Raw genomic sequence first — 12,311 nt, 5'->3', positions numbered from 1 at the left:
ATGTGATTGTGGGTGTAAACTTGAGAGCAGTTTTTGTTGAAGATGTCTGCGGCTGTAACCGCTACTCTCATTAGTTTTGTATTGGGATATATTGACTGCTCTTGTTTCATGAAGCAAAGTTGGTGAGGAAGCCTTCTCTAAATCTAATTTTTCTGTTTTTTTCTTTCTCGCTCTACAGGACCAGAAAACTCCAGATCAGAAACATTCCGCCACACCTACAGTGGGAGGTGAGTCTGGGTGTGACTTCTTCGACTTCAAACTTCAGTTTTTCTCAATCAACACGATGCTCATCACCCAAGAATTCTGCCAAAGTGCCAGGGTTGCTCTTAAGGATGTTTTCCGTTTTTTTCAGACAGATTAAAGCATAATCCTAGAATAAATTATTGTGTACTTGATGATTCTTCTCGATTCATAGACATTATTTTAAGTATGACGTAGAAAACATTCCGGATGTAAATGTTTATGTTGTTAATGTTAGTCACCAAAGGGAAATTGCAAAAATGTTACATTGGTTGGACAAACAGATAATCCCAACGAAAAACAAAAATGCATGTTTTAATAGTGCCACTAAGGTACTACAGTTTTGCTCTTCTTCTAGAAAATTAAGCTACATGTAATAGATCTCTTTAAATATTTATACAAGTATTTTAACATCAACAAAATTACTTTTGAAAATCAGTATTTATTCATTAAAAACGAATTAAGTATTCATTAAAAGGCTATTTTAAAATGTAAAAATTTTTTTTTAAAAAGCCACACAAAAAAAAAAGTAAAATATATATTTTTATTTTATTTTAAATATTTTTCAGCAATGCGTCTGTTTAATCTGACTCAGAATAACAAAGTTTGAGCTTTCCCTACATGTTCTGGCAAGGGCAGTGCCCTGTGCTGATGTAAACTCCAAGTTTTATCCATGTCATTCAGGTTAGGTGATCTGTGTGTGATTATGAGATTACACCATCACCATACAGCGTCTGTGTGTGTGTGTGTGTGTATGTGTGTGTGTGTGTGTGTGTGCGCGGGCGTGGCACAGTACATGTTTTCTCCGACGGTTGTTGTACTGGCTGACTGTTGTTCTTGCGGGGCGGGGTCTCTCTTGGCACTTCTCCAGCAGGCCCCACTTCTGCCAGCCACTTGCGCCAGCGTCAGCCACTAGGAGGTGACCCCTTGGTGGCAAAAACCAGTCTGATGCCAACCAGGTTTTAATGTAGTTCAGTTTGACAGATGTTAAGTTTTGTATGGAGAAATTAAGCCTACTATCATACACAAAATACACACCTGGTTTGGGACAAGTTTTAATCTGAGTTTGTGACATTTTTTTTAACATTACAGAAACTTCCTATCTTAATTCTTGACACGAGATTTGAAAGTTCAGAATTCTTAAGTGAAATTAGCATGGTTACTAAACAGATAAGATAGGATTCTGAGTTAGGATATTTCTGTAATACAGAATAAAATGAATTTTTTAAAAATTGTTTAAACTTGTCATTTTTGAAGAGAGCAACCTGGGTAACTTCATTAAATGAACTATACGCTCATGACCTTTAATTCTATAACTCTTGTGTGAAACCGATTCAGTCAGCAGGTGCATTGTTGGTTGCTACAATTTTAAGTAAATTCATTTCATTGTCTTTTATCCATTGTAGGTTCTTGATGGTCTGCTTGTCCAGTATGGAACTGTTGAGAACTGTGAACAAGGTAAATAGTTTTGAGTAATACTAATGGAATAATACAACAATTTGTATTACTTGTGTCTAAAATATATTTTAAAAAATCATACGGAATACCTGGAAATGCAAGTGCTTTTACAGCATCAATAGAGATGCAAAAATTATAGTTATTTACACTCTCTTTCTCTGTTCTTATTTTTTCCCTAGTGAATACAGAGAGTGAGACTGCAGTTGTGAACGTCACATATGAGACACGGGAGCAGGCTAGACAGTAAGTGAACTTTCCCCTGAAACCTTCATTTAAAAGCTGAAGTGTCCAAATGGAATTGCAAAAATACTGACTTTTGTCAAATAGATTTCCCTTGTCTGCCGTTGTTCGGCCAAACAGATCCTCTCCTCGAACTCACACATGCCGCTGTGCTGGGTTGGTCTTTATTCTGAATGTTTTTAACGGTGTAACCACTGTGTATACAATTTTTAGTTTAAAAAAAAAAACTACAAAAGGCTGTCTGTGCATATTAAGATGCGATAAAAATGGTAACATAAGAATGACATATTTCAACTTTAAAATCACTTGTCTTTCTGTAATATCATAATCAGATTAAACAGTCACCACAAAGCATGTGTGTTCTCATTATGGTTTTTCCTTGTTTGCGGCTGACACCTACTGGTGATTCAGCTGCTTTGCAAGCTTTATTCAGGTTGGCTAAAAATGAGATCTGTGAGTCTGGATTCTTCATCGGATTCATTTGTAATGTTATTTAATAACCATTTAGTACATTTTGTACAGCAGTCAGCATTCATCCACACCACAGTGACATTTTCTCCCAAGATACTGTCATAAACCCTTATTCATGCATATCATTCATGGTTTTTCCAGGGCAATCCAGAAGCTCAACGGTTACCAGTTTGAGAACAACGCCCTGCGTGTTTCATACATCCCTGACGAAAACTCTGATGTCGACTCTCAACGAGGCCCAGACAACGGCCGTCGTCCCGGATATGGTCCGCGAGGAAACTCCCGCCAGACGTCGCCTGGTTCTCGAATCCCCAACAAACATCACCATCCCGACGTCCCTCTCAGGCTGCTGGTGCCCACGCAATACGTGGGTGCCATTATCGGCAAGGAGGGCGCCACCATCCGTAACATCACCAAGCAAACTCAGAGCAAGTGAGTGATTGAGGAATTGAAAAGAAACGAATTTAATTTAAAATAGTTAGAATAGAATAGTTCACCCTCATGTCACATCAAACCTGTATGATTTTTTTTTTCTTGTGCCTTTTTATATTTTACACTGTTCATTGCATAACCTTTACGATACTGCCCTCTCATCTCTCAGGATCGATGTGCATCGTAAAGAGAATGCAGGTGCCGCTGAAAAGCCCATAAGTATCCATTCTACCCCAGAGGGCTGTTCAGCTGCCTGCCGCATGATCTTGGAAATCATGATCCAGGAGGCCAAGGACACCAAAACGTTAGTATCTAGGACAATCACAACAAGAACAGTCATCCCTTACACCATTACTTTTTTTCTTTAAATATATAAGTAGTAAAGTAATAATGTCCACTGTATATAAATGCATATTTAGAATACTATTCATAAGTGTGGGGTCAGTACGTTTTTTTTAAATAAATAAATAAATTAGTACTTTTATTCATTAATAATCAAAAATACTTTTTACATTGTTACAAAAGATTTCTATTTCAAATGAGTGCTCTTATTTTGAACTTTATATTTGTTTAAAACAAATCCAATTTCCACAGAAATATTAAGCATCAGAGCTGTTTTCAGCATTGATAGTAATAAGAAATTGTTCTTGAGCAGCAAATCAGCATATTAGAATGATTTCTGAAGGATCATGTGACACTGAAGACTGGAGTAATGATGCTGAAAATTCAGCGTTGACATCACAGGAATAAAGTACATTTTAAAATACATTAAAGTAGAAGACAGTTATTTTTATTTGTAATATTATATCACAATGTCAAGTCACCTTTATTTATGTAGCGCTTCATACAATACAGATTGTGTCGAAGCAGCTTTACAGTGTTAAACTTTTAAAGTGTTAAACCCCAAACTTTCGATTTTGTTTCTGAACCTACAGTTCATTGAAAGGTCATTGTTGGGTCATGTCTGTTCTCAGATCAGTATTAACAGATACTGTTCATTTCTGGTAGTGCTGATGAGGTGCCTCTGAAGGTTCTTGCTCACAACAACTTTGTTGGCCGTTTGATTGGCAAAGAGGGACGCAACCTGAAGAAAGTGGAGCAAGACACTGATACCAAGATCACAATTTCACCGTAAGCAAAGAAAGGACACAAACACAAAACTAAACCAGTGGCCTAATTTTCTACTGAGTGCTCTTAACATAATTTTTTTTCTGAATGTCTCTTCACGCAGACTGCAGGATCTGACCCTTTATAACCCAGAGAGGACAATTACGGTGAAGGGCTCGATCGAAGCGTGCTGCCTGGCAGAACAGGAAATCATGAAGAAAGTGCGGGAGGCATATGACAATGACATCGCTGCCATGAATGTGAGTTTGTATAAGAGAGAAAAATGTGTAGGAACACAAAAATAGAGAAGACTTTATTGTAAGTGTAGCTTATTTGGCCAATAAACATGAATTTGAATCCTAATCTGAAAATCTATTCCGCCTTCATCCAGCAACAGACCCACCTGATCCCTGGACTAAACCTGGGAGCAATCGGCCTCTTCCCGCCATCCTCTGCCATGCCACCTCCTTCCCTCGGAAACTCTGTGCCTGGGTCCCCCTATGGCCCTATTGGGGTACGACCAATTTTGTCACTATTCATTATTTGAAAAAAATCATAGATATTGATGTCACATAAACTAGGCCTCTGTGGCATCATTACCTTATTATGGTCGGTTAACGCAATTCTCTTTTGTGGTGTAAGGATGGTTTTCCTACGGTGGTTCAGGCTGTAGGATTGCCGAATGACTAAAGAAACGTTATCAGCACGATGGTATAAAACTGTACATTTCTAGTCTATTACCACCCACTGCCACTTATACCAACGACGGAAATAAGCGCAGTTAGAATAGCTACATATGTGGGAGAGCGTTGCTATTGTGTGACTATTGTATTGCAATAGGTAACACTTTAAGATGAACCTTGAATCAAGACTAGTTAGCACATAATTAATAATTGAAATGGTTTAATAACAATATTTTGTTATGGTTACACTTGAATTGGTTACAAAATAGATGAAGGATGGTAAAGCATAGTTAATTGTACCCAACATGTAAAATATTACCTGAGCGAAAGAGATAGAGAGAGGAAGAAAAAGAGGGAGAGAGGGCAGAGACCCAAGAAGAGAGCCAGCCAAGGAAAGAGACAGAGCAACAGTTACAGTCCTCTTTTATCCCTTCCTTGACCATGTGACTAAAAACCAAATGTGAGACATTCAAACTGACCAATCAGCAGATTATAACTTCACCCACTGGGCAAAAGGTGTGACAATTAGCAGACCCCCGGTGTATACACATGTTGGCCTACAGGCATTGATCACTATCAGCACCTCTGTGCCTTCAGGAATTCCAAATGGCCCTTTTGTTACTGAAGATAGGTTTGGGACAGGAAAGCAGAAATCTTTGATAATTTTTGACCTTACAGTGGCGTTCACCATATGTTGGGGTGTGACGGTCTAAGCAGTTATTCATTTTTTTTTGTCCGTAACCCAGGCCTCTGAACAGGAGACCGTCCACGTGTACATCCCAGCTCAAGCAGTAGGAGCCCTTATTGGCAAGAAAGGACAGCATATCAAGCAGCTAAGCCGTTTTGCGGGAGCTTCTATTAAGGTAATCTTCATAAAAATGCATTGTGGGTAATCTTTTTGGTTTCCTATGCTTTCAAAAAATAGTATTTGCTTTTAAAAGGGATAGTTCACCCAAAAATGAAAATTGTTTTATTATTTCCTTATCTTCAAGTCTTTCCAAACCTGTTGCAATGTTTTCGATTTGTGAACAAATTTTTCTTTTCTTTTCTTTTATTCTTCGAAAAATTGTAATTTATTTGTAATGCAAAGCTGAATTTTCAGCATCATTACTCCAGTCTTCAGTGTCACATGATCCTTCAGAAATCATTGATTGTGTTAAATTTCTCCTTATATGTTCCATGGATGAAATTAAATCTTACAGGTTTAGAACAACATGAAGGTGAGTTAAACCATGGAACATTTTCACCTTTGTGTGGTATTATTGTTAAAATGATCACACAGGTAATCTCAAATCAAATATTGTGTTGATATGTCATGTAAAATATAGGGTTGGGTATCGTTTTTTTCCGATGCCGGTGCCAAATCGATACTTTTAAAACGGTTCCGGTGCCTGAACTGATACTTATTAAAAAAATAAATAAAAATTCCCCCAAAAAATGATTGGCCATTAGAATAGAAATAGAATAGAGAGTGCAAATGTTAGCGGGTCAAGATAAAATTAGAAGTAGCATTAGAATAGGGAGTGCTAGAGTTAGAGGATCAAATGAAGATGAAAGAGATGTGTTTTCAGCCGTTTCTTGAAAATATTAAGGACTCAGCTGCTTGGATTGAGCTGGGCAGGTCATTCCACCAGAAGGGAACAGTTAATGTAGAAGACCATGAAAGTTTTATCATAGGTAGAATGCAAAATTTTTCAATACAAGCATTTCAGTCAAATGTAATTTATGCAATATTTCAAACCTGCAACCCATGGCAACAGTTTAAAAGTAGCCCAATTCTGTGGAAAAAAAGCGGACTTGGCAACCCTGATTCCAACAAGAGCTGCAGGAGTCAGATTTGACTGATCACAAGTGGAGAATAAGGAGAGATGACTGACAAGACCATGCTGGAGTATTTGCTGCTCAACAGATTCTGAGCTCATTGACAAATATCTGATCTTGTAAGATGTGCTTGCTCCCTTTACATAGAGTGCGTGTGATCGCGAAATCGAAAGTGAAAGTAAACGGCGCAAACGCTCATTCAATAATATTTAAATACACCGCATCCTGAGAGCGGCTCCCTGATGCGCCAAAATTATACACAATATTAGAATGTTTAAAGGAGTGGACACGAAAATCGCGGGAACAGGCGGCAATAGTCAGAGATTCAGGGTGTGAGATTAAGAAAACAGCCGAATCCCGGACACTTTGGGCAATTAAGAAATCCCAGCCGGACGCATTTTTGTAGGTCCAAAAAAAGAGGACATGTCCGGGGAAAAGAGGACGTATGGTCACCCTAATTTATTGCTAATCGATGTATTCTTTTTAAAGTAGCATATTTTCTGCCTCATTCTGTGACAAGAAGCCTCATCAGATCACAAAAGGAAGCATTTGACTGGTGTTGTGGAGTAAAAAGGTTATAATTTTCTCTTTTGTTGGACAACAGGTTTAGAAATGTGAAAACAAGGGAGGTTTAGCTTTAGGCATTTTAATTTAAGCATGTTTAGCTTAGTTAACGGAAGGCTAGCTGCTGCCATCAGAGCAAGTGTAATTGCTGCATTCACGCGCTCCTCGGATGCTCTCATTTCCCCGAGTTGTGCTTTTAAGTCGGAATGTGAAAACAACATGGACACTCTCATTACTACAAAGATGTGTTGGATTTGTATTATTAGAGCTTTCCAACTTGAGTTCACGTGCAATTCGGGAAATTATTTTTCAGGTGCGGTGCCAGTGATGATGCTTCTTACGTCGGTTTCGGAGAACCAGAAGACAAATATTTCAATTGATCGCTCAGGCATGGCCCCGAATTGAGATTCCGAATTTTATTCTGATTCGGTTCTAGTACATACCGGTTACATAGGTACTGGTGCCATATTGGTACCGGGTTTCGGTACCCAACCCTAGTAAAATATTGAAGTTCATGTTCTCTTTTTCTGAAGTTCATTGTCAAGATGACTTCAACTCTCAAATGCTTTTTTTCCTCAGATTGCACCAGCAGAGGCTCCAGACTCAAAAATGCGAATGGTCATTGTTACAGGACCACCTGAGGCCCAGTTCAAGGTTTGCTTGAATGCATGGTTTGCGACCGCAGTAAAGATAGTTTGCGGTTTGATATTCAGATTTCTTTTGGCTATAAATATGCAGCGCGCTGTCATAGACATGCAAATAATACCGAATATCGTTCTCCATGATTTGTGAATTCAGGTGACGCTGTCCTTCAGGCCGAAATCAGGGTTTTTTTCATAGTGACTCTTAATTTTATAATGCCTATAGCTCCAAAAGTTGGACACTTAGAGGAATGAAACCGGTGTCATCTTCACCAGCTTGATCTGTGAATTTTTTCACAGCAAAGCTCTTGTCCGTAAACCCCTTGGTAAATCTGCTAGTAAGGAATGTGAAAGAAAGGCGTTCTTTATGTTTAACGTCTATTACCAATAAACACGCAGACTGCTGGAATACAAAAACATTGTTTTAGGTCGAGCTCGATTTGTGAAAACTTTCACAATCGCATTTTATCGCGTGGCAGTGTTTATCTTTGCTCTGCGCCCCGTTTTTTCTAGTCAACTTAACTATAACTGAACTATTCTGATCTGAATAATTTCACAGAGCAGTTGGTCAGTTAACTCTTCCCTGATTCATTTACATCACTATTTTGATTTGTGAAAACGTTCACAGTGCAGTTATGGTCAGACAACGGTTCAGTCAGTAACATCACCATTCTGATCTGTGAAAAATTTCACAGTTTTCACAGATCAGAATAGTGATGTACATGACTCAGGGAAGGGTCAGCTGACCCGTAGTGAACTGTGAAATTCACTAAAATATCGGTTCAGGCACTGTCACAGTTCAGTATGGGTCAGCTGACCCTTCCCTGAGTCATGTACATCAATATTCTGATCTGTGAAAACTGTCACAGTTCAGTACGGGTCAGATGACCCTTCCATGAGTCATGTACATCACTATTCTGATTTGTGAAAACTTTCGGTTCACTACGGGTCAGATGACCCTTCCATGAGTCATGTACATCACTATTCTGATCTGTGAAAACTGTGGGTTCACTACGGGTCAGCTGACCCTTCCCTGAGTCATGTACATCACTATTCTGATCTGTGAAAACTGTGAAATTTTTCACAGATCAGAATGGTGATGTTACTGACTGAACCGTTGTCTGACCATAACTGCACTGTGAACGTTTTCACAAATCAAAATAGTGATGTAAATGAATCAGGGAAGAGTTAACTGACCAACTGCTCTGTGAAATTATTCAGATCAGAATAGTTCAGTTATAGTTAAGTTGACTAGAAAAAACGGGGCGCAGAGCAAAGATAAACACTGCCACGCGATAAAATGCGATTGTGAAAGTTTTCACAAATCGAGCTCGACCTAAAACAATGTTTTTGTATTCCAGCAGTCTGCGTGTTTATTGGTAATAGACGTTAAACATGAAGAATGCCTTTCTTTCACATTCCTTATTAGCAGATTTACCAAGGGGTTTACGGACAAGAGCTTTGCTGTGAAAAAATTCACAGATCAAGCTGGTGAAGATGACACCGGTTTCATTCCTCTAAGAGTCCAACTTTTGGAGCTATAGGCATTATAAAATTAAGAGTCACTATGAAAAAAAACCCTGATTTCGGCCTGAAGGACAGCGTCACCTGAATTCACAAATCATGGAGAACGATATTCGGTATTATTTGCATGTCTATGACAGCGCGCTGCATATTTATAGCCAAAAGAAATCTGAATATCAAACCGCAAACTATCTTTACTGCGGTTGTTTAGCGAACTAATTTCAGAAAATATTTGAGCGGAATGTGCTGTCAGGAAGACCCAAGTCATTTAAGAAGCCCTGTGTGCTTTAGGCTCAAGGCAGAATATATGGTAAGCTGAAGGAGGAGAACTTCTTTGGCCCCAAAGAAGAAGTGAAGTTGGAGACGCACATCAAAGTAGCAGCTGCAGCAGCAGGAAGGGTCATCGGAAAAGGCGGGAAAACCGTAAGTCGTACATCATTAACATATGGCTGAAAAATGTTCGATGACTTAGAGGAAGAGTGTTTTTGAAGTTACTTCATGTTCAAATGTTGAAGAGATTATTACAGAGACAGTTACTTACTAGGTGTGCACAATATATCAATTGGACTGGCATAGTATATCAAATAAATTATTTTTATTTATTTGATATACTATGCCAGTCCAATTGATATATTAATGCACATTTTATTATGTTATTTGTTTTTCCCTAATATTGGAAGCTGCAAATAGTCCACTTTATTTAACAAGCTCTATAAGTGTTAAGTTATCTTTTCTAGTCATCTGTTAAAATGTTTTTATGGCTGATTACTAAACTAAAACCATGAAAAAATTGTTACTTGACGTAAAATAACCATCAAAATAAAATATTAAAAAGTATTTTATTTGATCTAATTATCTACTACTGTACTATTATTGTTCAAAAGTTTGTAGAAGATTTGTAAAATTAAAAGTCATGTACATTTGATAAAAGACTCTTAGAATGGAATAGGAAAGTTATTTTTTAACATTATAAATGTCTTCACTGTCACTATATATATATATATATATATACTGTGTGTGTGTGTGTGTGTATATATGTGTATATATATATTGTGTGTGTGTATATATATATATATATATATATATATAATAACTTCATTAATAAAACAAATTAATGGAATGTGCTAATCAAGTCTATGTTGATGTGTTGATTTAATTGATGTGTGCTTAAACGACCCATCATAGGTGAATGAACTGCAGAACCTCACCGCTGCTGAAGTAGTGGTTCCCCGAGAGCAAACCCCTGATGAACACGACCAGGTCATCGTCAAAATCATCGGCCACTTTTACGCAAGTCAGGTCTGTTGCTCATCTTTCTGTATTCCCTGCACAAATGTCCTTCGCTTAGTTAGGAGTGGACACCTAAAGAGTTTGGTTGACATTTCATTTGGCTAAAACATTACAATAAACTGGCAGAGCAAACAATGCTTATTTTAGACAATTTTTTTTGTCTCCTCTCTAGCTGGCACAGAGGAAGATCAGGGAAATTTTGACACAAGTCAAGCAGCAGCAGAAAGGAGGTACAGGAGGTTCGCAGGGGCCCCATCCGCAGGCCGTGTCTGAGCCGGGGACCCCTCAGGGACTGGCACAAGAACCCAGGAAGAAGTGAGAGGCCGGGGCCCAGTCGGACGGACAGACAAATGGGAGGACAAATGAGTGGACTGACTGAGAGAGAGAGTGACGCACAGAAATAAGCAGCAAAATGAGAGGGTATTAAAAAAGACAAAAAAAACTGCCTGTGAGAGGGCGAGGAAGCAAGTTTAGTGAAAATGAACAAGGGAAAAAAAAAAGTGATTTAAAAAAAAAAAAATTTTTTTTTTAAAGAGAGATAACTAGAAAACAGAGACCAGATGCTAGGCCAGGTGGAGTGACTGAGGATGGCGAGGAAGTCTGTCAAAACGGAGCGCCCTCTGGTGAGAGGTTTTTTTATATAGCTGCTTATTGGGAATAGGGTGTAGTGAAGGTCCCTCAAAAGTGTGTATTCCTAAAGGATTCGAGCTACATGGGACCCTCAGCCATCAGCAGTCACTTCAAAAAAAAATTTTTTTTTTTTTTTTTTTTAAGATAGAGATATATGTATAGAAATGTTTATTCAGAGGTATTATTAATGAAATGCAGTGAGGTAGAGATGGGAAAGAGAGAGCAGAGAATCCATCACAATTTTTGGAGGGCGGTGTCACTAATCAAGTGACTTCTCCCTACCTATCAGAGACGAGGGGAGGGGCCAAAGTTGTTAACACTGCTCTTGAAGTCCCCCACGCTAAACTGTGGGGGTCACGAGATGAAAAAAAAACAAAAATGAGGTTGTAAATATAATCTTCATGACTTTGTGTTGAGATGCTGCACGTTTAACCATCGACAATCGAGTACCTGGCTTAAGAGGGTTGCAGTGTTTTTCCGGGGCTTCCCTTTTAGGCTGCGTGCCGTTTGGCCGGCGGGACGTGCGGCGAGAGTTCAGTAAGCGTGTGGGCTAAAGGTGACCTCTGCAGTTGTATTGCAGTGGCTCAGCTTTGATGTGCGGAAACCCATCAATTCCATCCTAAACCACGCCGGCGATGATCGCTGTAGCGCCGCTCACACCCAAACGGCATATTTTATATATATTATATATATATGATATGTGAGTTAACCTGGCCCCTCATTGCATTGGAGCAGGCAGAGAATGGAAAATGAATGTACCGCAATTTCAGAAAACGAGACCTAGAGCATCTTTTTAAAAACGTTTTCTCTTTTAGGAATGTGTGATTAACATATTCACATTTTAAAAAAAAGCAATCGTAAAACCTGGCCTTCAGACACATTGTTCTGTGTTTTTCCTGAGAATAAATATGCTGTAAAAATATGCAGAGACAGAATCAAGTGAGGACAGTTGGCTGGAAGGCCAGGTTTGGGTACAAGTCTGCCTTTAGGTCAAAGGTCAAGAGCAGGTGACCGCAAAATGGTTTCTGTGCTCTCTCTCCCCCACTATGTTCGACATTTGCCGTTGAGGTTGCCAGAGTCCTGGCCTTTCTCACTGATCCTAGAACAGATTAGATCAAATGAAATTAAGAAAAAAAAACTACCTCAGGGTATTGTTACCTCAGTATTCCTAATTTCTTGTTTCTTTTCTTCTTTTTTTGTTTTTGCTTGC

The 12,311-nt window shown here is 38.7% G+C and overlaps 1 protein-coding gene across 2 annotated transcripts in view; it reads left to right on the top strand.

Annotated features, from left to right (window-relative positions):
- The window catches only part of LOC107582884 (insulin-like growth factor 2 mRNA-binding protein 1), a 45,045-nt gene extending 32,734 nt beyond the window's left edge, over positions 1 to 12,311 (top strand). For both annotated transcript variants that reach the window (XM_016268907.1, XM_016268908.1), the window contains exons 3-15: positions 179 to 227; positions 1,647 to 1,698; positions 1,878 to 1,941; positions 2,551 to 2,841; positions 3,011 to 3,145; positions 3,850 to 3,972; positions 4,073 to 4,208; positions 4,340 to 4,462; positions 5,378 to 5,494; positions 7,596 to 7,670; positions 9,473 to 9,604; positions 10,367 to 10,480; positions 10,644 to 12,311. In XM_016268907.1, coding sequence (XP_016124393.1) covers positions 179 to 227; positions 1,647 to 1,698; positions 1,878 to 1,941; positions 2,551 to 2,841; positions 3,011 to 3,145; positions 3,850 to 3,972; positions 4,073 to 4,208; positions 4,340 to 4,462; positions 5,378 to 5,494; positions 7,596 to 7,670; positions 9,473 to 9,604; positions 10,367 to 10,480; positions 10,644 to 10,790 — 1,558 coding nt within the window. In that variant the 3' untranslated portion in view covers positions 10,791 to 12,311. The remainder of the gene's footprint in view (positions 1 to 178; positions 228 to 1,646; positions 1,699 to 1,877; positions 1,942 to 2,550; positions 2,842 to 3,010; positions 3,146 to 3,849; positions 3,973 to 4,072; positions 4,209 to 4,339; positions 4,463 to 5,377; positions 5,495 to 7,595; positions 7,671 to 9,472; positions 9,605 to 10,366; positions 10,481 to 10,643) is intronic.

This window comes from Sinocyclocheilus grahami, unplaced genomic scaffold, assembly GCF_001515645.1.
Source record: "Sinocyclocheilus grahami isolate Dianchi unplaced genomic scaffold, SAMN03320097.WGS_v1.1 scaffold48.1, whole genome shotgun sequence".
NCBI classification, from domain to species: Eukaryota; Metazoa; Chordata; class Actinopteri; order Cypriniformes; family Cyprinidae; genus Sinocyclocheilus; species Sinocyclocheilus grahami.
The sequence above is the reverse complement of the archived record's forward strand: the minus strand, read 5'-3'. Positions and strand labels throughout refer to the sequence as shown.